This window comes from Neltuma alba, unplaced genomic scaffold (assembly GCF_004799145.2).
Source record: "Neltuma alba isolate B1F8T4 unplaced genomic scaffold, ASM479914v2 tig00011483_pilon, whole genome shotgun sequence".
NCBI classification, from domain to species: Eukaryota; Viridiplantae; Streptophyta; class Magnoliopsida; order Fabales; family Fabaceae; genus Neltuma; species Neltuma alba.
Genome location: NW_021636152.1, coordinates 116,473 through 142,313, shown reverse-complemented (window position 1 = coordinate 142,313; position 25,841 = coordinate 116,473). Strand labels below are relative to the sequence as shown.

General features: G+C 35.4%; 3 protein-coding genes across 3 annotated transcripts; 1 reads left to right on the top strand and 2 right to left on the bottom strand.

Annotated features, from left to right (window-relative positions):
* Positions 1-3,777: 3,777 nt before the first annotated feature.
* Positions 3,778-4,711, bottom strand: LOC114713990 (zinc-finger homeodomain protein 2). Its single transcript, XM_028898687.1, has one exon. It carries the CDS (start codon positions 4,703-4,705, stop codon positions 3,974-3,976), a length of 732 nt encoding a protein of 243 aa, XP_028754520.1. The 5' UTR covers positions 4,706-4,711; the 3' UTR covers positions 3,778-3,973.
* Positions 4,712-14,473: 9,762 nt separating this feature from the next.
* On the bottom strand, positions 14,474-17,315 carry LOC114713989 (GLABRA2 expression modulator-like). Its single transcript, XM_028898686.1, has 4 exons — positions 16,994-17,315; positions 16,818-16,919; positions 16,026-16,297; positions 14,474-14,698 (listed from the first exon to the last, which is right to left on the bottom strand). The coding sequence occupies exons 1-4, from the start codon at positions 17,310-17,312 to the stop codon at positions 14,507-14,509; spliced, it is 885 nt and encodes a 294-aa protein (XP_028754519.1). The 5' UTR covers positions 17,313-17,315; the 3' UTR covers positions 14,474-14,506.
* Positions 17,316-22,252: 4,937 nt separating this feature from the next.
* Positions 22,253-23,069, top strand: LOC114713991 (classical arabinogalactan protein 7-like). Its single transcript, XM_028898688.1, has one exon. The coding sequence runs from the start codon at positions 22,300-22,302 to the stop codon at positions 22,744-22,746; it is 447 nt and encodes a 148-aa protein (XP_028754521.1). The 5' UTR covers positions 22,253-22,299; the 3' UTR covers positions 22,747-23,069.
* The last annotated feature ends 2,772 nt before the right edge of the window (positions 23,070-25,841 follow it).

The window sequence follows — 25,841 nt, the reverse complement described above, 5'->3', positions numbered from 1 at the left end:
TCTCAGTTGCCTAGGTTCTTCCGTTGGCCAATAAACAAATTACTGAGGTTCTTCCTTTTTTGACCGGGCAATTACTGAAGTTGATAAACTGTTTAAAAAAAGAAAAGCAAGCGGGGAATGAACTGGGATTGGGCTCCTAATAAGAGTTGGGTTTAACGGAAACGTCTGGTCCTTCATAACGTGACGAACTAAAGTTCAAATCATTATTAAAAAAGATACCTTGTTACCAAAAAAAAAAGAGATACTTATATTTAGTGCTTTATAGTGTCTCGAATAAAATTGTTTCTAATAAAAGGGCACCTATGCACAACAGCCAAAAAATTTGGATTGGGCTTATAATGCTACAAGCCGGCCCAGTTCCCAGTACTCGGCCCGAAATCCAACATAAACACTCATGGGTTGAAGTGACCCACTGCTATTCCAAATCTTTTATGTTATACGAAATATTAAATACCTGAACAAAAATTGTCTTCACAGATCCCTCTTTCTTTTTTTTTCTTTCAATAAAAGAAGTCATTAGAATTTTAAACACATAAGGTGCGACATTTCTAGAGGTACAACCACACAAAATAGCAAAGGAAACGAATCCTGGGCACTATTTACACAATCCTAGTTTTCAGCGATATATTCATTAATGTTACCTGGCATACTTGTTGATGTTTAAGATTCTAAGGAAGGAGGAGGGCCAGCTAGGTGGATGAAAATGAAACACACTTAGTGATGTTTAATTAGGGATGATAGTATCTCATATGCCAGATTACTGTCCACCTACCAAGAAACAAGTTATAATGTGATAGTGATGGAGCATTATGCATCACCACAGCTAGCTACAGGTTCAACCTTGGACAACAACCCTACACCACACGTTCATGTTTTGTCTGCCAAATTGCCTCAAGCTAATCGGCAAATACTCGTTTTTTCTTGGCCTATGACAGGGAGCCGAGGAAGCCCAACCAGACATCTATTGAGAGCAAAAAGTTGCAAGTGTATGTTTGGAAGCTGATGTAACGAGAAACAGAGATTGGACAAAGGGTGTGACCTTGTGGGGCAGTGGCATGCCAAGAGGAAGGAATAGTTTTTTCAAAGCTGGAGTTGATGATTTGTTTGGATATTGGGAGGCAGTAGGGTAGGGATATATGTATAAGCAGATTCTGAAGGTCAATTCCTATGGCCAGCTGCCAAACAGCCATTCTCTTGAAGCCAAAAGGGACACAAAGGTAAAGGTGACATATATTAGACAAAAAGCCAAGTTCCTTGGAAACTTTTTCTCCCCCCTTTTCCCCCCCTTCCAGATTCTCAAGTTTGCTCTCTGCAATAAGCTTATAATCTAAACGAATCTTGTTAGGCCCCCACCCCCACCCACTTTTTCTTGTACCTCATATATTACAGAATCATATGTACATGCCCATTAATTTTTCCCCCCCCTTTTCACATGGTATTATTGATTGAGCTAAGCATCAACGGAAACCAACTGTCTTGAGTCTGACATTATTATCTGCAAACGGAACATGATCATAACATAAGAGCAACTAAGTCTTTGTATGTATTTTAACCTTACGGAATTAATCTGGAGACAGTGAACATGTATGTATAAATAATATTATGAATGGAGAAGAAATAAGATCGGAGGGTTTAGAGTATATATATATTTGTTGGAGGGAGAAAGGCAGAAGAAGTGGTGAGTACTGAATTTGCAAAGAGTGGGTGAAATGACCCACAAACAAAAGAGGGGTTTGAAGCATACAAGTCGACAAAAGGAACTGAAATTAAAAGTGTCATCGTCAAATGTGAAACTTGTGAAACTAAACGATTAACACAAATTGATGCTCATGTTTTTACGTTTCATTATATAAATCTCTAACAACAACACAGTTAAATTTTACAAGTAAATATACCTCCAGTTTGTTCTTTGAAACAGAAAATTTTAAAAAAAAAAAAAAGTCAAAAGCTTTGATTTTTTGGTGGGGGCAAAATCGATCTTTATATATGGATTATCATTCCATTTTTTGTTATTTTCAAGGTTTTCTAGTGGGGGATGAGTCTAAACTTTGCAAAAATATAGAGTATTTCAGATGATATACGACAAACTCTTTTCCCCACAAATTTTCAAATTGAAAAAAAAAAAGCATTATCTTCTCTTCTAAACTCAAAATATGCACCACTAAAATAACCTCCTTATAAATTGCACTCACATTTATATAATTGATTAAACTATTTTCATATTGTCTATTTATTAAAATAATAATAAAAAGAACTCGTGTAAGTTAATGCAAAGGTCTATAAAAAATACTTTAGTATACATTTAACAAAGTGGACCACAGCAGAACTGAAGCATGCATATTACTCCATGTTTGTCCTCAGACTAATAATCATCAAACATCCCAAGCATGCAACATTAAAGCTGCCCCTAAAGTTACCTACTTTGCCAGTTATTATATAGTTATATATATACACACAGACATTATTTATAGCCGCTGAATTCGTCGTTAATTCATCATCAACCCGAATTCTGAAATGCAAAAATTCGATCCATGTTTTTCCAGACAGCGCAGAGATTATTCTGCGAATCCTATGTAAAGATTCTGAGAAAAATTACATATATTGAACGCACACGCTTCTGTATATAGATATTTATGCTACCCATCATAAATACACACATCCATTCTGACTCCGATAATTGGAGAACAAGGAGGAAAATTTAATATCAGATCAGACTTCTTGTCCATTTTATAGACCATCTTAATTGGATTTTTTTTAAGTGAATAATTTGGATTTTATATTTCCCTTCTCTCTCTCTCTCTCTCTCTATCTGTGTATATATAAATATACAGGAAAATATTAAAAGTTATCCAAATTTATATAAGTCGACAGTAAAATGAAATCTCTAGAACAATCCCTTTTAAATCCTATGACGAGGGGACTCCATCAATCAACAATCAACATGATAGTTTCAAATGGAAACTCAAAAAAAGTTACGAAATGCTTTTTGTGGAGAAAAACTGCATTTATAATTAAGCGAAAACTATATATATATATACCATTCAGTGATCATATATTTTAACTGGTCGCCTCGCAGCAGTTAAAAATGTACATATAGTAATTAAGAAGTCATTAATAAAAATCTTTTTAACATAATCTAGATTGAAGAGAGAGAGAGAGGTTGAGAAATAAAGTATATATAATAGCTAGAGAAGGATCTAAACAAATCAGGAGAAGAATGTAGGGAGAAAATAAAGGCTGTGAAGAGTGATTAGAATGCATGAGGAGTCAAAAGCATTCAAAAGGACGAAGACTATATATATATACACATAGCTGCTAAACGAAATTCAGTTGGCGGGGGTGGAAGTAGCAGAAGGAAAAGAAGTGAGAAAGATCCAAAGACAAGAGAAAGGTGCTGCATGGAAACGCATGTAGAACGGAAAATGCAGCTCATAATAACACAGCCAGCCATGTGATTTCTAAAACTGATAGTATCGACAAATTAACTAAACTAATTCAAGATCCTCTATTTTTAGCTTCATTCCCTCATCATTAAATTCTCTTAAAAACCAAGCCTTCATCTCCTTCCTCATAATATCATACTTCCTCCAAATTTGCTACTCCAATATATAACATTATATATTTATTCATACACCCTCCTTACCCTTGAACCATTAATTTTTGTAAATTAAAACTGGTCATCAAGTTAAAGAACCGTTTTTGGCGAATGATGGAAATGGAATTAATTTAGTTCACCAAGTAATACCTACTCTCATGATCCCAGCAGGGAAGATGTACGTAAATACTTCATGTTTAATTCAAACACTAACACACAACCAAAAGATTAAAGTGGAATCCTTGGTTTTCCCCAACAAGAAATGAGTTGAAGAAGAATGAAACCCTAAGATAGTAGACTTAATTCTCACACAGTCTGCAACTTCTAACTTCTGGCCAAGACACCGATGGAGATCGAACATATATAATTGAGAATATTCTAGGGCTTCTTACCCACAGTGTGCTTGTTGTTGTGCATCCAAACCTTAAGAACCTGACGCTTCACTCCGACTTCGTTACAGAATTGCTGGACCAACTCTTCGTCTTGCTTCTGAATCCGCCATCCCAATCTCTCTGCAAGTTCCAGCATTTTATCCTTCTGTTCCTGCGTGAACTTCGTCCTGAACCTCTTCTTCGACGACCCTCCTCCTCCGCTTGGGTTCGAAGCGTCGTCGTCCTGCTCGTCTCTCGTGCTCTGTGTCCCGCCACCTCCTCCCGACGTAGACGGCAACGCCAGCGTCCCCGGCCCTCCCCTATGCTGCCCCGCCACGTGTAAGTACCCCGCCGGCGCTCGATAATAAGCTGCCGCGAACTGCGGTGGCTGCTGGTGGTGGTAATGGGGGGTTAACAAAAATGGTTCGGTCTCTTTGCGGTGGAAATTACGGTGGCAGTTACAGGCTGCACATTTGAGAGCGTCGAGTGTGCCTTCGGCTCCGGCCGGCATAAACTCCCCACATCCGTCAAGCGCGTGTCCCCCGAGACTCACCGCGTGGTTCTTCAAGCACTCTCTATACCTTCCCTTGCTGTTATTGTTATAATAAGTCCTCGTGGGTTGAGGAAACACCATAGCTTCTCCTGCACCGGCGGAGGTCGGCATTTTCACTCTGGGAGATATCCCCAGCGACTCCATACCCATCTCTTCTTCCTGCTCTTCTTGATCCTCAAAATCCATTTCTCCCTCCCAAAAAAAAAAAGACCCAACTTTTCCCCTCTAGAGTATGGGATAATTAAGGATAAGAAGCAATATGAGAAGAGAGAAAGGATTTTGAATATGGGCAGAGAGATAGACAAGCAGGGACTTGTATTCATATACTTTTTGCCCTTCTCTGATATCAGAAGCTCACCAACCTTGTCTTAGGGAAATCTCACCCTCCACCGGGTATATCCGGTTACGGGTTAAAATGCACAGTAATTTTCATTTTCACTAGTTGCCGAGTGATTCGTGAAGGTGTGAGTAACCAAAGAGGTGAAAACTTTCACTTAAGAAGTGTACAGTACGAATACAGTTGTACTGAGATGTGGGTGCAGCAGGGGGTTGAGCTGGAGACGAATAAGAAAAAGGAGGAAAGAGAAAAGAAAATGTATTGCCCACGCGCTGAAGGCTGAGGCAAACGCCAATGATGGACCCTTGAAACCCTGTGTGTTACTAGTGTCACGCATTCGCGTACCTGAGACGAAGTGACGTCGGATGGGACGGGGGGGTTTATGAGGTGGCGCGTGGAGTGGCGCGTTGCTTCAGTTTTGTCCCCGCATCGGGGGAACCGGTGGGGAAGCATTAGAATGTGCGGAGGCAGAGCCCTGCTTCTGGATGTACTCATCACATTGTGCTTTTAGTATTGTGACTTGTGTGATTTTAGATAAATATTAGTCTGTTGTGCATATATAATTTTTTCAAAAAAAACTTATTCTGAAGTTAGAAATTTTCCTAGAAATAAGTATGTACCGAGAGTGCCTGTGCCATTGGTTGCATGTTACTTCTCTGATTCTATTTACAGGAAGGTGTGTTTGTTCTATTTATAAAGGTGAGAGAAAAATTTTTATATCAATATATAATTTTATTTTTTATTTATTAGTGTTAACTTTATTCCCATAATATTTTAAACAAAACATGTTATATTACAAAAAGTCCCTCTAATTTTGCTTTCTCAGCACTGTTGGTCCCTGTACGAGAATTAGCGTTAAGAAAAGCTAAGAAATTTAACTAAGAAAAAACACACATATATTAAAATAAAAATTGAGAGAAGGTATAAATACCTGCGTGATAATTTTTGCTGTTATAAGAGATGCTAACATTTATTGTAATAAGAACTGGAGGGAGAAAAATATATGGAGTGTTTTTATTTATCTGTAAACCCTTCATGATTCAGGAAGAGCAACTCAGGAACTTGTTAAGATGAGATGCTCAACGTTCAAAATAATGTTCAATCCTAATCCAATAACACTAAGTACCAAATACCATGCTTTCATTTTCAATATTATGCTCTCAAAACAGTACTTGATTATTTCTGGTAATTCTACAATTTTGGGAGGCAAATAAAGATCTGAGGCAGATAGGAGTAATTTCTTTAAAATTAAAAACCATGTGATTATAAGCCTTTTTTTATAATGAGGAAACTAAAGTACCTAGCAGATTTTTTGTGCTATGTAAATAAAATAAATAATTGATTGATAAGAAAACAAAAATAATTTGGTATGAAAATGCAGATAAATAATACGGGTCAAAAAAGGAGCAGGGGTAACATGGAGCGTGGGAGAGGGGAGAGTGTGTCATGGAACGCGGCAGTAGCGGAGGTTGTCGTTAGTTATAGTTGCCCATCACGACAGGCGCCCAGCAAGCGATTTACTACCTCTGATTTTAATATAAGATTTTATTTAACTTTTATTTTGATTTTAAATATAAGATCTCAATCCATTTTGTTTCTCATATTTATACATTTTTTTTCAAAGTAGTCCTTTTAACAATGGTAGTTCTAGTCAATACACTTGATTAGCAAGAATATTTTAGGAAAGACAACACCTATTTAGGACAAATAATTAATTTAACTTACTTCCTCAATCTCCTCAAATTAGTTAACCGGCTCTTATAATTAGGATCGGAGGTAGTATTATAAGTACAACCCTCCACCTTCTATTTTAATTTTTTAGGTTCAATTGTAAATACTCTTTCAAGTTTGTTATCTACATGCACGTCATACACTTATGGAGTGTTTGGATAAAAACTAAATTATAGTTTCAAAAATGATTTTATAATATACGAAGTAAATATGGAAAGAAATTTATTTTAATTTATAAAAAAATACCTTTAAAAAATACTTTAATGATATTCAAAGACTCTCTAAAACAGCTAGAATCCTTTCCACTAGATCTAACATCTATTGGTAGCATAACCTCACTTTTAAATTTCTCCAAATATATTACAATCCAGTTAGGCATCTATCTAAATCTCTTTCATGTCTATTGAATTGCCAAATCCTGATACCTTCGAAGCCGACTTCTTTGACAATTGTATTCTTCAATCCTCATCAAACACTGCTTCATCAAATATATCTAGCTATATATATATATATATATATATATATAGTTACATCATTCATAATAAACGAATAATATTAGAGTATTAGCATCTGTCGTCTCAAATTCAAGTTATATATCACTCTTGGTTCTAATTATAAGACTTCATTTATAAACTATAAACGAGATTTTATAATTAAAACCGGAGGTAGTATACAACTAGATCCTGATAGAGAAATCTCTATTGTTCACGACTCTATAAATGGACAAATAGTTGATAACATTACAAGGTGAAATTGTTTTACACACTGTTTGCTACAGGATATACTAGTTACCCATGAGACATTTTTCAGCCACGCACTAATAATATTGGGGACAAATTAATTCAAACAGCTGGACTACATGTTTTAAAATAATATACTTTTAATTTTATTCTTAAAAAAATCATGGTAGACTTCGCGCATTATATATATGTATAAGGTGTAGAAAAATATAGTGAAGAGAAGGGGAAAAAAATGCATGAAACCGAATAAAATATGTGAAGAAATAATGAACATATAAAAATAAATATCTTATATTTCAAAAATGAGCTGTGCACTAAAATGATAACTTATATAAAAATAAATAAAAAAATTCCTGAACCACAAGAGCTGATTATGAAGAACCCCATATATAGTGTGTTCCCGTGACAAGCTTGATATAAGTGATGAGTCAGTTTGCATATTTATTCGCTTTTTTCAAAAACATGATTCACAATTCACAATCTAGTTCTGCAAGTGAAGATTCAATAAAAAAAAAATTTGGCCAAAAAAAAAATAAATAAATAAAACTACTATAATTTGGTCAGCTTTTATTTTTCTTTCAAGTTTTGTTTACCAACAATAAATACTTTGGATCACATCTACCTTAATTTTCTAAATCAGAAAATGTCCCTAAGCTAACATGCCTTGCGGATTTTGCTCATTGTGTCCAGTTTTAGCTATAATTAACTAGACATTATCATTTTGTCAATGTATTGTAAATTTTATCTAATTTCATCACCTACAAATTAAATCATTCAACCACCTTTGAAAAACTAACAATCGGAGAATTAGAAGGAGCTTTCGATCATGATATGAACAAGAAATTCGCCTGATATTCTCATCTTTAACGAAGACCAGAACCTTGTTTTGTTCTTCAAAAGTGAAGATTTTTCCCACTCTCAAATGAATCTCAAAATATAATTTTGATAACATTCCCCCTAAAAAAAAACTCCTGTACGCATAATTACTCTTTTGTCATTAAATACGACAAGCATGTGACACTGATTAGGATGTTCCATTTATAATCCGCGTGACACTTAATTTTCCTAAACGTATTTATTTTGTTCACCCTCGGCTTCAACATTTGTTTTCAAAATCAACAGCATTATTGACTACTACTCGTCATCTAATTAGTTTATTCAGCTTTGACTATATGGTTGCAATAGCAAAGGAAAATGGGCAAGAAATCGTTTGTTTGTTGCCACAAGCCATAATTTTCTTTTGTCATTTTCTCTTATATTCAATGATGGAGGGAGAGGGGCATTCATGGAAGTCCTGCCCATGACTCCTCAAGTTCTCAATTTTTTTCAGTACACGTACAGTTGTTATGCACAATATAATCTTCATAAAAATATACATATTATACTACCTTTGATTCTTAATATAAGAATTAGTTGAAAATTTTGAGTAAATTAAAAAAATTAGTTAAATTGGTTATTTATAATAAATAGGTTTTGTCTTCTCCAAAATACCCTTACTAGTTATGTGTGTTAGTTAAAACTATTACGTGATGAAATATTTAACATGTACAATTATTACAAGGACTATCTTCAGAAAAATAGATAAATATAATAGATAAAATGAATTGGAGTCTTATATTTAAAATCAAATTAAAACCAAATTAATTCTTATGTTAAGAATTGGAGGTATTATATGTTTTTAAATCCCAGTCACCTTTGTACTTAAACCGTAGCTTCAATGCTGACATTTTGTACATCAATTTTGACAAGGCCCATATTTTTTTATTGCATAACTCTCAAATATGGCTATGAAGCCTCCCTCCCTTTCTCATCTTTCTTAAGATAACGATCTGACTCCATCAGATTTGAGTATTGTTCGGCCTAATTGGAAGTGGCTCTTTTAAATATCTATTCTACATTCATACACATACTCAAACTCAAGACTCCGTACTTAAACGGCCAAAACCTCTTCTACGAGACCAACATGCGCTGGCTGGTTCCCTCTCCTTGATCTCTCTCTTATTAAACCAAATTGACAGAAGGAAAAATTCTTGATTACGAGCGTACACATCATGTATACATGAACATTAATTAAGGTTACATTTGCAGCGTGAAGCCTAGTACGTAAAGGATCGCTTATTAATAAACTCAGACTCATTCCTGATCACTGTATGCTAAGACAGATATACGCGAATCAAAATCGTCTCGTATGACCCCGTAAGTGAGAGAAGGACAGAGAAAGAAAAAGAAAAAGAAGAGGGATGTGAATATATCCAATCCCCTTTTCCTCTCTTTTATAAAGAGAAACAAAATCCAAGGTTACATAGACAGATATAATCTTAATTGTCGGGTGTACCTGGAAAGGGATGGATAAACCCAAGAAAATGAACTAACTAAAACGGAACAGAAGGAGGAAAGCAAAACGGGGACGGGGGGTAGAAAAAGCGAAGTCCGTTGAGATTTCAGTGTAGATATCTGAGAGAGGGAATTGCGGGGAAAAGGGCAGTGGATGGTGACAAGACGAGAATGGGAGTGGGACGAGTCTCATTTCCATTCCCATAATAATATGTTTGGTTCTTTCTTCTCTTTTTCCCAGGGGGGGGCCCCACATTAACCAGCTTGCTTCTCGCACCACCACTTCACAGATGATAATATATCACACACCAAAACCTACTATATTCCACAAAAAACGTCCATCTCCTTTGTTTTCTTTCGCTTGTTTCTTTGTTCATGTTCTGATGTGTGCCTCATTTGTGTATATGTATGTATATGCCTCCTAGCCAGCTTCTGCAGAATCATCACATCAGATTCTACTGCTTTCTGCTTATTTTACGTACTCAAGCACATGTCATGCGCATGCATACGTGTTCTCTCTCTCTCTCTCTCTCTCTCACTCAATCTCTTTCACAAATTTGGATTACGTTTCTGCATATGGATGCACAAAAGAAAGAACCCTGCATAAGTTACAACACTGAGATCGATGGGTCTGATTTATAATCTACACATAAGGACCACAACTACTGCTTTGGTTGACGTTAGGGCTCAGACATATAATAAGGATCTATTCATCATTACTTTTGTGGATCCTTTTTTTTTGTTTTGGCTCTTTCTTGTAATGTAGGTGTTAGAAAGTTTATATATCAAGCAGCGGATGTGACATTTTCTTTCCCCCCTCTCAATTCTCATGATCTCTGTTACAATGGGACTGTGCAAAGAAAAAAAAAGCCTTGGAAAATAACCTTTCGAGAATTAGGGCCAAGCACATATATAGAGTGAAAGTGATGGTGGAAAAGACAATACCATACTGTATGAAAATAAGCCATTTGCAAATGTTGTTGGCACGTGGGATGAAGGCTGAAAAGGAAGGAAGAAATTTTTCCCGGGGGGGGGGGGGGAAGAAATGGTTGGTTGGGGATATAATATATCTAGCTACTACCCAGTATAGTTCTTAGATTATCATCATTTACATTACAAGGAAACTCATTCACGTTTCATATAAGATTTATAATGAGTCGGATGTTTATGAACTACGAATAGTCTGATTTTTTTTACAAGTTTTATATTATACTATCTCCGATCCTAATTATAAGATCTCATTTATAGTTTACAAATGAAGTTTTATAAATAAAACCAGAGGCAGCATATACATTGACATATTTATAATATTAATGTTATATATGAACATGACTCTCTCTCTCTCTGTTGGATTTGTATATGAAAAAAATTTGATACTATATTTGGAGCGACAATGTTAAATGATTTGCTCCACTACCATTGAATGTGAATAAAAGAGACATTTCTTTAGGTTACTATTCAACAGTTCTTGCGTGCAATTCAAAAGCAAAGCTCTTACCCTTCTCCCAACGCATCATCATCATCATCGATCATCACCAACGTCAACATCTTGGATTTATAAAAAAAAAAAAGTTTATGACAATTGCATCATCGTGTCCCTATGACTAGATTAATACTATGTAACTAAATTTAATTAATGTGTAATGTGTGTGTGAGATAATGCCACAAAGGTTCGACGATAATTATAATAAATATATATATAAATAACATACTCCCATGGTGCATGATGGTGAAGCGTACGCGACGGTTGGTAAGGGAACAATTACATAGCTAGTGACTAGTCTGGGGATTACCCAAGCAGTTATATATAGGCTAACTTTGATGTTCTTTAATGAATAATGAGTGCTTTTGTTGAGGGATTTGGAATACAAACGTGTGCTTTAATGAAAACCTATTAAAGATGGCGTTTTCCTCATGATAAGCCTCATGACCCCTACCTAGTATGGGGTTGGCAATACAGAATAATTGTGTTCATCGTCACTTAAGGAATTGAGCTATGACCCCTACTATATGTGGTCTACTCTTCACACACACACAAGTTGACTATGGTCAAATTGAAGGATTACTCCCGTTTGATTCGAAGAAAAATAAAAAATAAAAAAAACTTTATAGGGTTTTCTGTTTTTATTAATTTATTATTTTCTCACAATTTATCTCTGTAAGTTTAACCCATTATTTGTATTACTAGAGTGATCAAGTAGCTAGGAATGATTTAGAGCAGTTATTAGCTCCCGGAGATATGTTAAATTTAATAATCTTTAAGAAAAAGAAAAGGATGCCCTCCTGGAGGGCTTCTAAGGAAAGCCATAAAATTAATATGCTGCATACAACTAACAAGGATTCTAAAAATTTCAAAACTGCCGGCTCTAATTACTGAATTAAAATATATGGTCAGGGCCCAGAAATGATTGCATCGTTAGACAAGAAACTAGGGCTATAGAAGAATATAGGGAATTTATGATGCCCTGCAAAGTTTAAGGACTTAGAAAGTTGGTAAAGAGCACCGACATGCCCATAGGACGAAGTTGGTTGGATTGAGGATAAAGTAAACTACAATGCTCATTCGAGATATATATATATATATATATATATATATTATATGAACAGAAGAAGGAACAGTGGAATTGCATACTTTTGGTGTCTGACTTGAACAACCATAATAATAATAACAATAACTGCAACAAACAACAATGAAAACGATCTGGTTTAAATGGTTTCTTACTGCTGTATTGTGTACGATACAATTCTAATCTTACAGTTCCACGTAGAGTCAGATAGTGGACGACGAAATGTTTACTGTTGACTCGTAAGCATGCTCTGATGATCCATCATTTCATCATCTAAATCGGAAAACCAAAGTAACAGAAAAAGAAATTTTGCTGTCCGATACATATAAAGAAGTAATAAAGTATATATCACTGAATTGATAGGTGGCTTTTCTTTCTTTATGAGCAAACGAATTGATAGGTAGCTAAACTGCGTGATTTTAACAGTTTCCCATGGCGGACAAATCATGACCTTCCCTAATAACTATCATTTCAGCTTTGGTTTCAGTTAAAGAAGTTGTAAAGTGCAGATTAAGAAGTCACAGTCCTGCGGCGGGTCGGTAATAAAATGTATGAAAGATAATACTACCTCCGGTCCTTAATATAAGATCCCGTTTGACTTTTAGTTTGGTCCTAATTATAAGACCCCAATCCATTTTGTCTCTCATATTTATGCATTTTTTCCCAAGATAGTCCTTCTAATAATGATAGCTCTAGCCAACACACTTAATTAGCAAGGATATTTTAGGAATGACAACACTTATTTGTTACAAACAACTAACTTAACTTACTTCCTTAATCTCCTCAAATTAGTCAACTGGGTCTTATAATTAGGACCGGAGGTAGTAATTAAGTAGGCCATTTGAGCTTGCTTCATATATATTAAGTTGGATCAAAATTAAGAATCTACGTTTGAATCTATTGAGGAATAAATTATGTAAGATTTAACCCTAACATTTACCAATAGATCTAATTAAAGCCATAACCACATAACTTAATCTCACACGTTAACCTTTGTCTTCCATCTCAGGCCATTGTTGGAGATGAAGGTCCACCTCATCATCATATCGGTTATTGGCCATGTCCCAAATTTGAGAAGGTCATATACATATTATGATTAGGTCAGTATAGTGCTACTGTGCCAAGGCATTAACTCTAGCATAGGGTTTGGTTTAATTTCCACACTTTCGCCTTAAGACACTGGAAAGAGACTTTACAGGTTTGGAATGATTCATTACTGACCCACTTAGAAATTGTGGGTTTCTTTGACTTAATAATCACTGCCCTCTTGATTGCTTCCGGAGAATTAGATATCCTTTTTGACATTTGTGAGACTAATGATTCTATCATTAACAGTTAATGGTGCCAATGCCAAGTCAGTTCCAAGAGCACTTTTACCGTTCTTGGTATATGTTATAGTAATTATTCTTTCATCGTTTTTAGGAATATGGTAACTATCAGTCCTTGAAATTTTATTATTCTCTGCATTTGGGTGAGACTTGAAAAGTGTCCTCATGTTAAATGTTAAGCCCCCTTTTGTACGCACATGAAAAATTATAACATCCCATTCCCATAAAAATGAAATAAGCACTAATTGTTATATACTCCCTCCGTCTTTGGGGGAAAAAAATTGTATTTGCTACATATTAATTACTTTTAACTAATTTTAACTATTTTCTTAAACCACACAATTTAATTAAAAAGATCTTATAATAAGGGACAGAGTAGTCTATTTATAGCCATTATTTAACAGTATTTTTGTGATTAATTTTTATCTCGAGACATGACAGATATTTTGCATATGTAATTTCTAATATATGTAGCTGCTGATATTAAAGATGATAATTTAGATTTTAACCATAAGATCACTGAATTAGTGGTTTTATAGATCTTCTAGCTGCATATTGACTTCTTTTTTATACATCAACTAAGAAATAGCTATACACAGTAAAACCCAAATTACGTGAATTTAGGCAAAGAACTTCCCAGTGCTGCAAAACCAGATCCCTTATAGCGTGGAAGAGACTGCAAGGAAACGAAATGAATATAATTTTTTTTCTGAACTATTCTATACATAATGCATATCCTCGAATGTTGTATATATGAATACTATATACAATTAATTCGTACAAAGAAAATTGCAAAACAATTTTCAATCAGCGCGATAATTTTATGTTCAACTGCTCCAAGGCTAGAAACATAAACTCTTCCCTTACAAGTGCACAACACATACAGATAAATAAATATATATAGGCACACGTGGAGTTAAAAGTGCTGCCTGGATTCACAGAGCTATATGCTACTGGTCAGGTTGTGGGTCACTGGATTGAAAAACTTCTTTGAGGCACTCCACAGCACCATCGTAGTCAAAGAAGCCCATGAACCAAAATTCCTCATTGTCGACTGAGACTAGATGGATGTACTTTTCGGCTGGATTGTGTCTGTTTGATGATGGAAACACTGCTTTAAGCTCATGTAATGGGATGATAACCTACATCCATTACAAGTCAGCAAATAATATACATATCATCAAGCGAAAGAAAAACAAAATAAGATTGAAGAATGCTCTTGGCCGATCAAATTGAACAAAAAAGGGTAAACTTTGTTGAGTCAACAAAGCATGCATAATTCTTAATGCCCCATGAGCAGAAAATCATAAGAGATGCTGCTTTTTTTTAAGCATCTCTTATAGAAACAGAGAAAACGCTCATTAGAAGTCGAGACAAAGGAAAATTCTGAATGAAAGGATTCCTTCATTGAAGAGAAAACAAAGCCTCCCCTTCAGATGCATGTGTCCTTCCACACTGAACATAATATGCAGACAAGACAACTCCTTTTGAATATGAATTACAGCTTACCAAGTATATATGTCTTACCACCTTAAATGATTGGGATATTACTTTTATTAATTCAATTTCTGCTCAACGCATATTCCCCCTCTAGCTATAACCAAGATCTGTCTTTTCTGCGAATATCTATAATAAAATTCTTAGACAGATGGAAACCGCGACTGTCGTTCTCACATTAAACACAGGCAAATGACTTGCTCCAGCCCCAGGTTCTAACATCACAATCAAAAGAGTAACAAAAAGAAAAGAAACTATATATGATAATTACTCCTCCAATCTTTCATACAGGACTTAATTGGAGAATTGATGTTGATTCTATACGTAAGACCTATTTTACATGTTTATCAATTTCTTTTCAAATTAACACTATTATTATATATTCCCTCAGCAATAATCTAGTAGGAGAGCGAGGGAGGAAATTAAGGAAGATGATTATAGTATTTTAGAAAAAAATATTTGATATTAATTAACTAAGTTAATTAACATCATCTTTAATTTGTTCAAATTAATTAATTAAATTTTATATTAAAGAGTGCAGGAGTAGAATAATTTCATAAGCATGCCAACAGGACATGGACATATATACATTAATAAATATGAGCACACACCTTATTACCACTTGCGAAGACGCCTTAAGAGAAAAAGGCTCCAAATATGTCACGTTAATAAAAATCATGCATGTCTCATTGTCACCTAGACCAATGATTCAGCTATGACAAACATTGCATGAAGATGAACAGAAATTTAAAAGGAAGGTGCACGTTGTTATCCTCCCACACACAATAGAAGAACTTCAACGAACTTGAGATTTAAAAGAGGATCTATTACATAAAATTATGCCTACAAAATTCTCAAGAAGTATGAACTTTTAACCTCAGCTTCAATTGAACAGGAATCCATCCTGACTAATGCTAAACATGTATAAGCTATCAGATAGACTAGGATGGATCTAGGGTATTACGTATGTACCTTGTAATGACTCCATTCTGTTTTCGTTTCATATTGATAGGCAAGAGGGTTGTCACTACAATATGCAATCTTTTCAGTGGATATATATAAAGTTCCCATTACTGGACCAACTGATGTGGATACATAACATGCATAAGCTTTCAGAACCCGTTCCCCAGGAACCGACTCAAAAGTTTGTCGGAAGATATTATCATGGCCCCCTTCTGCAAGTATCTTTGTTCCCCGGGCAATCCTTCCCACAGCAGCCTCAGTAAAACTCGGGTTTGTTCTAACTTAACACATGATGAAAAGAAGCTATTTAAGTAATATGATGTTGTAGATTCAATACCAAAGAAAACGAATAGCAGAAGATGTAGGAGCTGCATAAAATGCAATGGTGATGAAAAAAGAAATGAGGTAAAGATTGTTCTTAACAGAAACGCTGGTTGAGGTGATGACATAGTCCCGAAGGAAAAAGTGTGAGTGTTGACGGCAGAAAACAGCATCTTAGAACAGAAGTTTAATATTTCCAAAGAAAGCTGTTAAAGAGGCCTTGAACCTTTTGATCACATTATATGAGCAGCAAAAATAAAACGTAAGAACAATGTCACACCCTCACTGCATAAATTGAAGCTGTCAAAGTGATCTTTCTTAGTGGTGAAAACTATTTATATAGCATAGTGCTTCAATTTTGATGCTGCCATTTCTCAAAGAAGAAAGGAATATAATACCGTTATAATTCCATGAATATTGTTACAGCAACAGCAATAAATAAATTAATGACAGACAAAAACAAAAAGGAAGAAAACTAACAGTGAATCCAAGTGTTTTCAGCCAGAGTCTCTGCCTTCTTTGTTGCTTCTCCCACCCCCCTCCCCAGTCTTCCTAGCACATTCCGAACGGTCTCTAACTTGTCTGATTATAACAACATGAGTCATAACATATTCTTGCAAGCGCGCATTCATATTGGTATGAGATAAAAAACTGACCCTTTACCGAGAAGGAGGGCGAGGACAAAGGGGAAGAATGAAAATATCGAGGCGATTCTTGGGGAGACGCCACGAAGATGGATTCCTTAACCAATTCGGGGTTCCAATGCACAGATTTCTTAGTGACGCCACCAGACGACACGACGAGTGCCAATGATTGCCCCGTCGGAGGATGCGATGCCGATTCCTTCGCGGAACTCGTTGCGTTTCCACCTTCATTAGGTGCTTGGCCAGACTCTTCAGGAACAGAATTACCCTGTTGGGGCTCTCGAGCATTGGATTGGACGTTGGGTTGGGTTTCCTGATTCGACTGTTCCATTCTCTTTCAGATCAGAGTTGAAAAAACGATGGCGCGTAAGGGCGCTGAAATGTAACGTATAACTTAATTTGAATTTGAAGGTTTCATCATTTTCGAGATTGAAACTGAGGAAAGCGTTCGTGCATATGGCTGAGGCTAAAGAATGAAGGAAGGAATAGTCATTGAATGAAAAATGCAGAAGATGATCCTTTTTTTTAATTATTGTTTTGAAAAGAAAAGCGCGAAGAAGATGGAGACTTCGCAATTTGCATGATTCTCAGCTTCTGGTCCTGGCTCTGCATATTCTTTGCTTCAAGATAGTCGAGGGTACCTTTGTAATTTTATTCTTTTACGCGGGAGGTGTCTTCTATTTTTTTTTTTTTAAATACTCCTCCGTTACTTAATATAATCGAAGTTAGGAAATTAATTTATAAAAGTTAAAAAACTAGTTAAATTAATTAGAGTGTTTATAATGAAAGTGTTAGTTTCTTTAAAATGCTACATTTAATTTTGACCGAATAAGATGTCAACTTGAATAAAAAAAGGTTAAGTGAAAATCTAGAAATAGAAGAGAAAGGGACAGGGATCCTAAAATAAGCAACATGATTCATGTGGCTTCTGAATACTAAATTACTTAGAAGAGTCATCGTATTCATGTTTTTAAAAGAAGATAGTCTGTATAGGATTTTACCAATACAATGGAGACTTTTTCCACCTTTTTTTTATGAATATCAAATTTTATCGCCTTTCGTAATGAATTTTTTCAGGGCTGGTCGATTCAATTTTGGTGGATGGAATTTTATTTCTCTAGAAGGGGTCATGCCGTCATGGCAGCTCAAACATCACTCTCGGCCTAAAAACGAAATTTAAAAAAAAATTATTGGCAGTGGGATTTAAAGGGCTTGTGTAAGGCCCAGAAGCCCAGGTGAAGAGGGGCCCGTGAAAGGGTTTTGGAGACCCGTACACTTCAGAAACCCAAAGTCCTCTTCATGTTTTGGGATTGGTTTTGCTTCTCTCTGATGCGCTTCAGGATCCAAAATAATTGGATTATTAGAGTAATTTTGTTTTTGTTGATGAACATGTTTCTTATTCTAAATTTCATGATATAAATATTACTTATTTTAAATAATATCCCAATTATATGAAGGGCACTAGATGGAGGTAGTTAATACTTAAAATGGCGTGCTATTAAATGGAGGGCAGGGGGGGGATAATTTTTGCATGGTACATAAATTTGATTTGATATTTGTTGTTCCTTTAGATTTTTCATAAAGTAAAGTTCCTTTCAAATAACTTATTTTTTTTTCCGTTTTTATAGCAAGGAGGGCAAATATAACTTACTTTTAGACGGGAAAAAAAAGGGAGGATAAAAGTCACGGCCTTCGTTGTGGATTCACACAAGTAACCATCATCCCTCCTTTTTTGTCATTATTTTGTCTCTTTCTTAACTTCAACCGTCGACCCGTGATCGGAAATTGCTGACCGCCTTTTCTCGGACATTCCTTCTCACTTTCATCATTAATCTAACGGTCATCCTTTTTTGAGCTCTTCAGTTAATAAAAGTTTCTTTTCACATATAATAAATAAATGTGGGATATTTTTTTTGAAAGAACTGATAAAAATGAACAGATTCCATATGCACTATCACTTTTACTGTTTTACATCACATCCTCATTTTAATTTAAACGATCCATTTCACTGTAAAAGATTCATTTTTTTTTCTCAAAAAAGTTAACTTTTGTTATATGAAATAGCTGTCCCGTGATCTGAGAGCGAAGTGTCCTCATAACACCTACTCGACAGAAAATTCTAAGAAGTTGAACCTAGTGGATTTATATTACTCCTATTGATTAATATACTACTAACAGGTTTCAATAATGGCCAGCTTTTGCCAGCTCGTGTTTCATCATTGAAAGCCGAAATAAACAAACCCCCGAGTGAAGACTTTTCCCTGCATTCCAATTCCCAACACCCCAATAAACAAATGCCAGTTTGTGCTTCCCGCATCCCTGCCTCTCCCTCCCGACACGTGTCCCTCCCGAGCACGTGGCGTCCAAGCAAAGGAGGTCCCCTCTGGATCCAGCTGATCCGAGGCCCGCCTCTCATCATGTTCGCGACAGCCAAACATGCGCCATTTGGGACGACCATTTTCCATCCCTCCCTTTCCTTCCTTTTATTCTTATTTTATTCTCCCTCGCATGTTAGTTGTTCTCCATTGGCAACATTATTTATTATTTTACTTTAATTTATTAACTACCCACGAAACGGCTATATCAATTAAAAAAATACGAGTAATATAATCCCAGTTTTGTGATCGGAGGGTCGACGGAGAGAACAGAAAAGGCGAAAAGTCAAGTTAGGCTTTTATTGAGTCCAAAAAAAAAAAAAAGTTAGCCTTTTCAGCTTTCCCGAAATGACGAAGATGTCCTCATCGTCCGACCCGCGTTGACTCGATCCATGTTAATCAGATCGAACAAACAAGAACGTGTGTCTGCAGCGAGTCAGGGACAGATGCACGGCTAGGATTTGCGGGTGCTTCGCGATAATCGGAGACGAGGACCGTCAAATCAGACCATACATGTGAAAACTAGAAAGGGTCAGTGAACGCGGAATGGGTCCTGAGTTCTGACCCGTCTGAAAGCCGAGAAGGCCGGGGGTTGGACAGTAACATCCTTGATACGTCTTCAATAAAAAATAATATATGTGTTGTTATTAGTTATCATACAATAATTACTAGTAAATTCCTAAAAGATACGTGCTACCCAAGCATTTTAAAAAAATAATACACATGATTTGCTTTAATTTTATATGATATTGGGCCGTAAAACTAATGAAATTTTAACTATAAGCTACTAATGTGATCGATAACAATAATAAGCCTTATCTCACTAAGTAGGGTCGACTACATAAATCACACGATGCTATTGTGCTTTGTCAACAACCCAGTCTTTAAATATGTTGTTAATCATGAGGTATTGTTCAATGACCTCATTAAGTGTTATTCTCGGTCTTCCTCTGTCACTTTTTATGGGACTCCATACTATTTGATTCACCCTCCTCACCAAGACCTCCAACTACCTTCTCTGCATATATCCAAATCACCTTAAGCAATACTCAATTATTTTCTCTTGCATAGATGCTACGTCAATCCTTGCTCTGATATTTTTATTTCGAATATTATTTTTTCTTATATGACCACACATCTATCTCAACATCCTCATTTCTGCTACCCAACTTTATGCTCTTGTTTTTCTTTTATCGCCTAACATTTACTACCGCACAACATGACTAGTTTTATAGCAGTTTGATAAAAAATTTTCTTAAACTTCTCATATACCTTCTTATCAATAACTCTGGTAGCCTTTTTCCACTTTGAAAAAGGCTACTAATGCAATCATATGTTTAAAAAAAGTTACCGAAGCACGTTTCTCAATTTAAGAAGGGGAATATTGTATTGCCCGTTTGGAAAGTAAATTAGGCATTGGATCAAAATATACAGCATTTTATTTTGCCATAAATATAAAACCGAATATAGATGTGATTTTACGTTGAATATATGAGTTTCATCTGCTATTTTTCTCATAGAAGGGGTATTTTAATAAAAGTGATACCATTTGCATGTAATGTTAATAATAATAATAAAACGATCAACTTAATCAATTTACTTAATATTTATAGATCAGTCACATAATTTTTATGAAAAATATCAGTAAGATGTCAATGAGTTTATAGTGTAATAATATGAAAAATACTTCATAAATTAGAGATAACATTTTTTTTTTACCAGCAAATAAGAGGCCACATTGGATCTTGTAATTTCAAATTGTGAAATAATTCTTTTGTTTTTTGTAAGAATTGGTGTGGGGTCCTAAAGTGAAAGATACTCCCTCCGTTCCTTATTATAAGAGACAGATAACCGAAATACGTTGATCAAAAAAACAGTTAAAATTAGTTAAAAACAATTAATGTGTAAAAAATATAATTTGTTTTCCAAACATGCCCTCATTAATAAGGAAAGAGAATAGGAGAGAGAATAATTAAAATATTAAAAAAAAGAGAAGTGGGAGGGAGAGAGAATGTGGGTTGGAGATAATAAATATGGGTAAAATAGGAAATCAATGCAAAAAAGTAGAGACAACTTTTAAGTGTCTCTTATATATAGGAACATACCATAAACATCAAATGTCTCTTATAATAAGAAACGGAAGGAGTAATTATTAAGAAATCTAAATGAAAAGTCGAGGCCTGTTTTCATTTAATTATTTCGGAAAGTTGTCACTACATCCTGTTATTATGAAACATTCCGCGTGAATATGTTTTTCACACGAAACTTATTACAATTTTCACTATTTGTTTATTTATTAATTTTTGGAAATGATATTAGTACGATGGGGGGGTGGCGGTACACTGGGGAGGCAGAGAGAGGGACCGCTCACTGGCCGTTTGCGAACCGACACATAAGGGAACGAACAAGGAAGGGTGGTTATGGTAGTAATGTACAACCATTACAGGACAAACTGAGTACATTCACGAAATCACAACTGTGGTCATCAAGTTATATCAAGTTCGCCACATGAGTCCAACACTTCACAGGTGGCACTCTCCCATTCGACATGATTAGGTGCGGCCAGCCCACCACCCCATTCCCATCCATCTGTTCTTGCACCAAAATTCAAACACAACGGAAATATATCTACCCAAAAAAAAAAAAAAACAAAGAGGACCCGTTACACGCAGGCACCGTCCATTGATGAGTTAACCCACGTTACGAATGTGGGTTAGAAATATTCTTTGATGAAATGATAATGAGAGAACGGGTTTATTAATTTAAGCGACTCGAGGAATCTTTTTGAGCATTATTGGTTGATTAAGTCGCTTGTCTCTCTACACCCTTCCCCATCTCGCCTCTTTATATTCACTCTCTTCTCCTTTTCGTCTCCCACTCACCTCCATCCTTCTTCTTCGTCTTTCAATCTCTGTTCTCTCTGTCTCACTTTCAGATCTCGCCATGGCCTTCGCTGCTCTTCGAGTGTTCCTCATCTTGGGCCTTTTGGCTACTTCCTGCTTTGCTCAGGCCCCAGGAGCTGCTCCCGCTCAGCCCCCAGCTGCATCCCCACCGACAGCCACCACACCTCCTCCCGCCACCCCACCGCCCGCGACTCCTCCACCTGCTACTCCACCTCCCGCTGCCGCGCCTGCTCCCACCACTCCTTCACCAGTGGCTTCTCCTCCCTCAGCCACCCCTGCTGGTTCTCCGGGGCCATCCTCCGAATCACCTGCTGGCTCCCCACCCGCCCCTGCTGCTGAGGGCCCTTCAACCGGCGCTGCCGGCCCTGCTTCTGGGCCAACCGCCGGATCTACTCCACCACCCTCTGCCGCATTCTCGGTCAGCAAGGCCTTCGCCGCCGGGACTGCTTTTGTGGCTACATTTGCGGCCATGGCTGTGATTGCTTGAAGCTAGGGAAGGAAGGATTGGTTTTTCATGGGATTCGTCTGCCGCACATAGATGAGCCGTTGATATTGATATTTATGGATGGAGGGACGAGATCTGTTTGATTTTCTTCTGAGCGTTTCTTTCTATTCTTCCGATCCGTTTCATATCTATTGATTTTGAGGGTTTTACTTTTTCTTTAATGGTGTTTTTATTTGTTGGTTGGGAATTGGGTGATGATGATGATGATGATCATTGATCTGGGGATTCATATTGTTTGTGTTCACACGTGTATGTAGATGACTATCCTGATCATTTCGGTGTACATCTAATGATAGAGTATGAATAAAACAGTTTGTAATTCTTTCACTTATTGGGAGTGTATCCGTAAAACAGGCTGCTTTCTCTCCCTGTTAGAACTAACCAATTATGGTTCTCTGACCAAAATAGGATTATTGATTGTGACATTATAACATCTTGATTGTGATTTCGGCTGAAATGAGGCCGACCACTTTAGGATCTAGAAACAATCTGTCTTCAGCAAAAGAAATTGCTTCTTTTATGCGCAGATCTGCAATTGAATTTCTGGGGCAGGTGGCAGATGTAGAATGGAAAGAATGAGTATTGTAGTACTGTAAAGTGAAAGCAAGCAATTTCTTTGACGGCAACCCAACAAGTTTTTAATCTAGATATGTGATATGTGACTTGAGTTGAGCAACAATACGAGGTTAATTCGGCTTCAAGTTGTTTCCTCTTCTTTCTTTTTTTCCCACCAAAAGTTCGGCGGCGTCGAGATCAAAAGCGTATGACGAAGGTACAACGACTTTTTCCTTTCCGTATTGCTTCTTTTTTAAAAAAAGAAGGAAAAGAAAAGATCATCTAGGGGCTTTAACTTCTCTGTGTAAATGCCTTTGCCTTGGATCCTCTGACTAGGCGAAATTGGAGATCAATCTAGGCGCTTAATTTAGCTTCCCCGGTTGGATGCTTGCCACTTGTACCTTCCCTTTTCAAATTTATAAAAAAAAAAAAACACGAGCAGAGGATTGAGTTCTGCATCGAATTCTTCATAATTTTCCACTATCACTTATTTCCCATAAATTCAGTGTTAATAATAATTTATTTTTCATGATTTGTAAAATATGAGTGCTCTGGGGTTTCAAATATATAAGGCTTGGCTAAATAATTTATAGAAATCAGAGAAGACCGTTTAAGCAAGTTGTTTGTCATTATATAATATTTCAGTGTTATTAAAACAAATCCTTCGGTTCAATTGTATACACAGAGCTTGGCAAAAAAAAAATAAAAATCGCACACCTAGAGGGAAAGAAATGAATAGAAAAGGGAGGAAGGGAACAAAGAACGTGGCTTGTGGGTTAGGGTTCGGTGATCTATGCTTTGCAGTCTGCACCCCCATCGAGATTGGTTAAACCTAATCAAATTCACAAATTCGAAGCAAACAATGCTTCCCATAACTTAATTGTTTCATTTTTTTTTCCCTTTAAAAAAATATTTGTTCAGTCACGAGCTTGAAGCTCGTGGCTTCATAGACCCGCCCCCCTCTTGTATTTTTGATCTGTTGCGAGGGGGTTCTTTTTTTTTTTTTTAAATAACTTTTGTCCCATTTGTTACTGTTGTTCAGTCTGTTTGGCGTAACGTTTTGAGGGGGAAAAAAAGCTTATAGGTATAATAAGTCAGCTTATAAATTAAGGAGCTATTTCTCATAGTTTTTGGTACCGTTTGGATGTTTGCCCAAACTATGGTTTGGGTAAAAAATTGCCTAAACAGTCATCTCAAAAATCAAACCATGGTTTTGGAAAAAGCAAATTTTTTTTGCTTTTGGAGAAAAAAAGGAGAGTGCGAAAGCTTATAGGATATGTATCTTGTTATTTTTTTTATAAACATATTTTTTTATAAACATATTTAATCTTATATTTATAAATATATATACATATTAATTATTTATTAATTATATTATCTTATGTATTATTAATTATGTTTGTAAAAAATATATTATTAACAATTTTATTCCTTCAAATTAAAATATATCATAAAATCTATTTTTCTGTAATTATCATATTAACTTATGTCTTTTTTTTTAGTAATTTGTGTATATAAAAAGTACTTCTGATAACAACTATCCAAACACTCTCACTTTTCAAAATCACTTCAGAATCTATTCTTCACAGAATCTATTCTCCAGAATCACTTTTCCAAACCACGGTTTGGTTTCATCCAAACACACCCTTTGGCTAATATGATTTGTAGGTCAAAAGCTACTTTTTTAGACACAGTTACAAAAACATCTAAAAATTACTTGTGACCTATGCAAAAATAGCTTTTTAAAATTAAAAGACATTTTTACCTTATATCTATGTTGTTCTTATGTTTCTCTCTATATATTCTTTATAATTTCCAATTGGTTTTTAGTTATTTATTTTTAATATTTTAAAATAATCTTTAACAGTTGTTATAATATTTTTAATATTATTTTTATTATATATCTACATAAATTATACAAAGCACATCATCTAATTAATTGTGTAATATGATTTCGTTCAAAATTTTCATTTCTAATTTATATTTTATTAATTAAATATAAAATTTTCATACTATAGTAATTTAAAATTATTATATTTTGTAAATTCATATTTTTAATTATTTAATAAAAGTCACACTCATTTTTGTCATTCTGAAAACTAAACTTACTTATTCAATCATAATCCAAACAACTTTTTCACTTTACAAACTAACTTTTATAAAAATCAATTGAAACACAAATCAAACCACCCAATTTAATCTTTGCTCAATCTCATTTTTCTAAAAGTGAGATTGAAAATAAGTTATTTTTTCTACTACTAAGCCAAATGAACCTTTTATTCTGCAAAGTTTCCCACAATTGTGCATTATGAATCCCTCCAATTATTGGACTACATATAAGCCAAACCCCATTCCGATTTTCATTTTAATAGAGCTTGTGACGTACTACCTCCGATTTTTAATATAAGAGTTCGTTTGACTTTTAATTTGATTATAAATATAAGATTCTAATCTACTTTGTCTCGCATATTTATCTATTTTTAAAAATAATTCTCATAATAGTTACACATATTTTAAAGGTT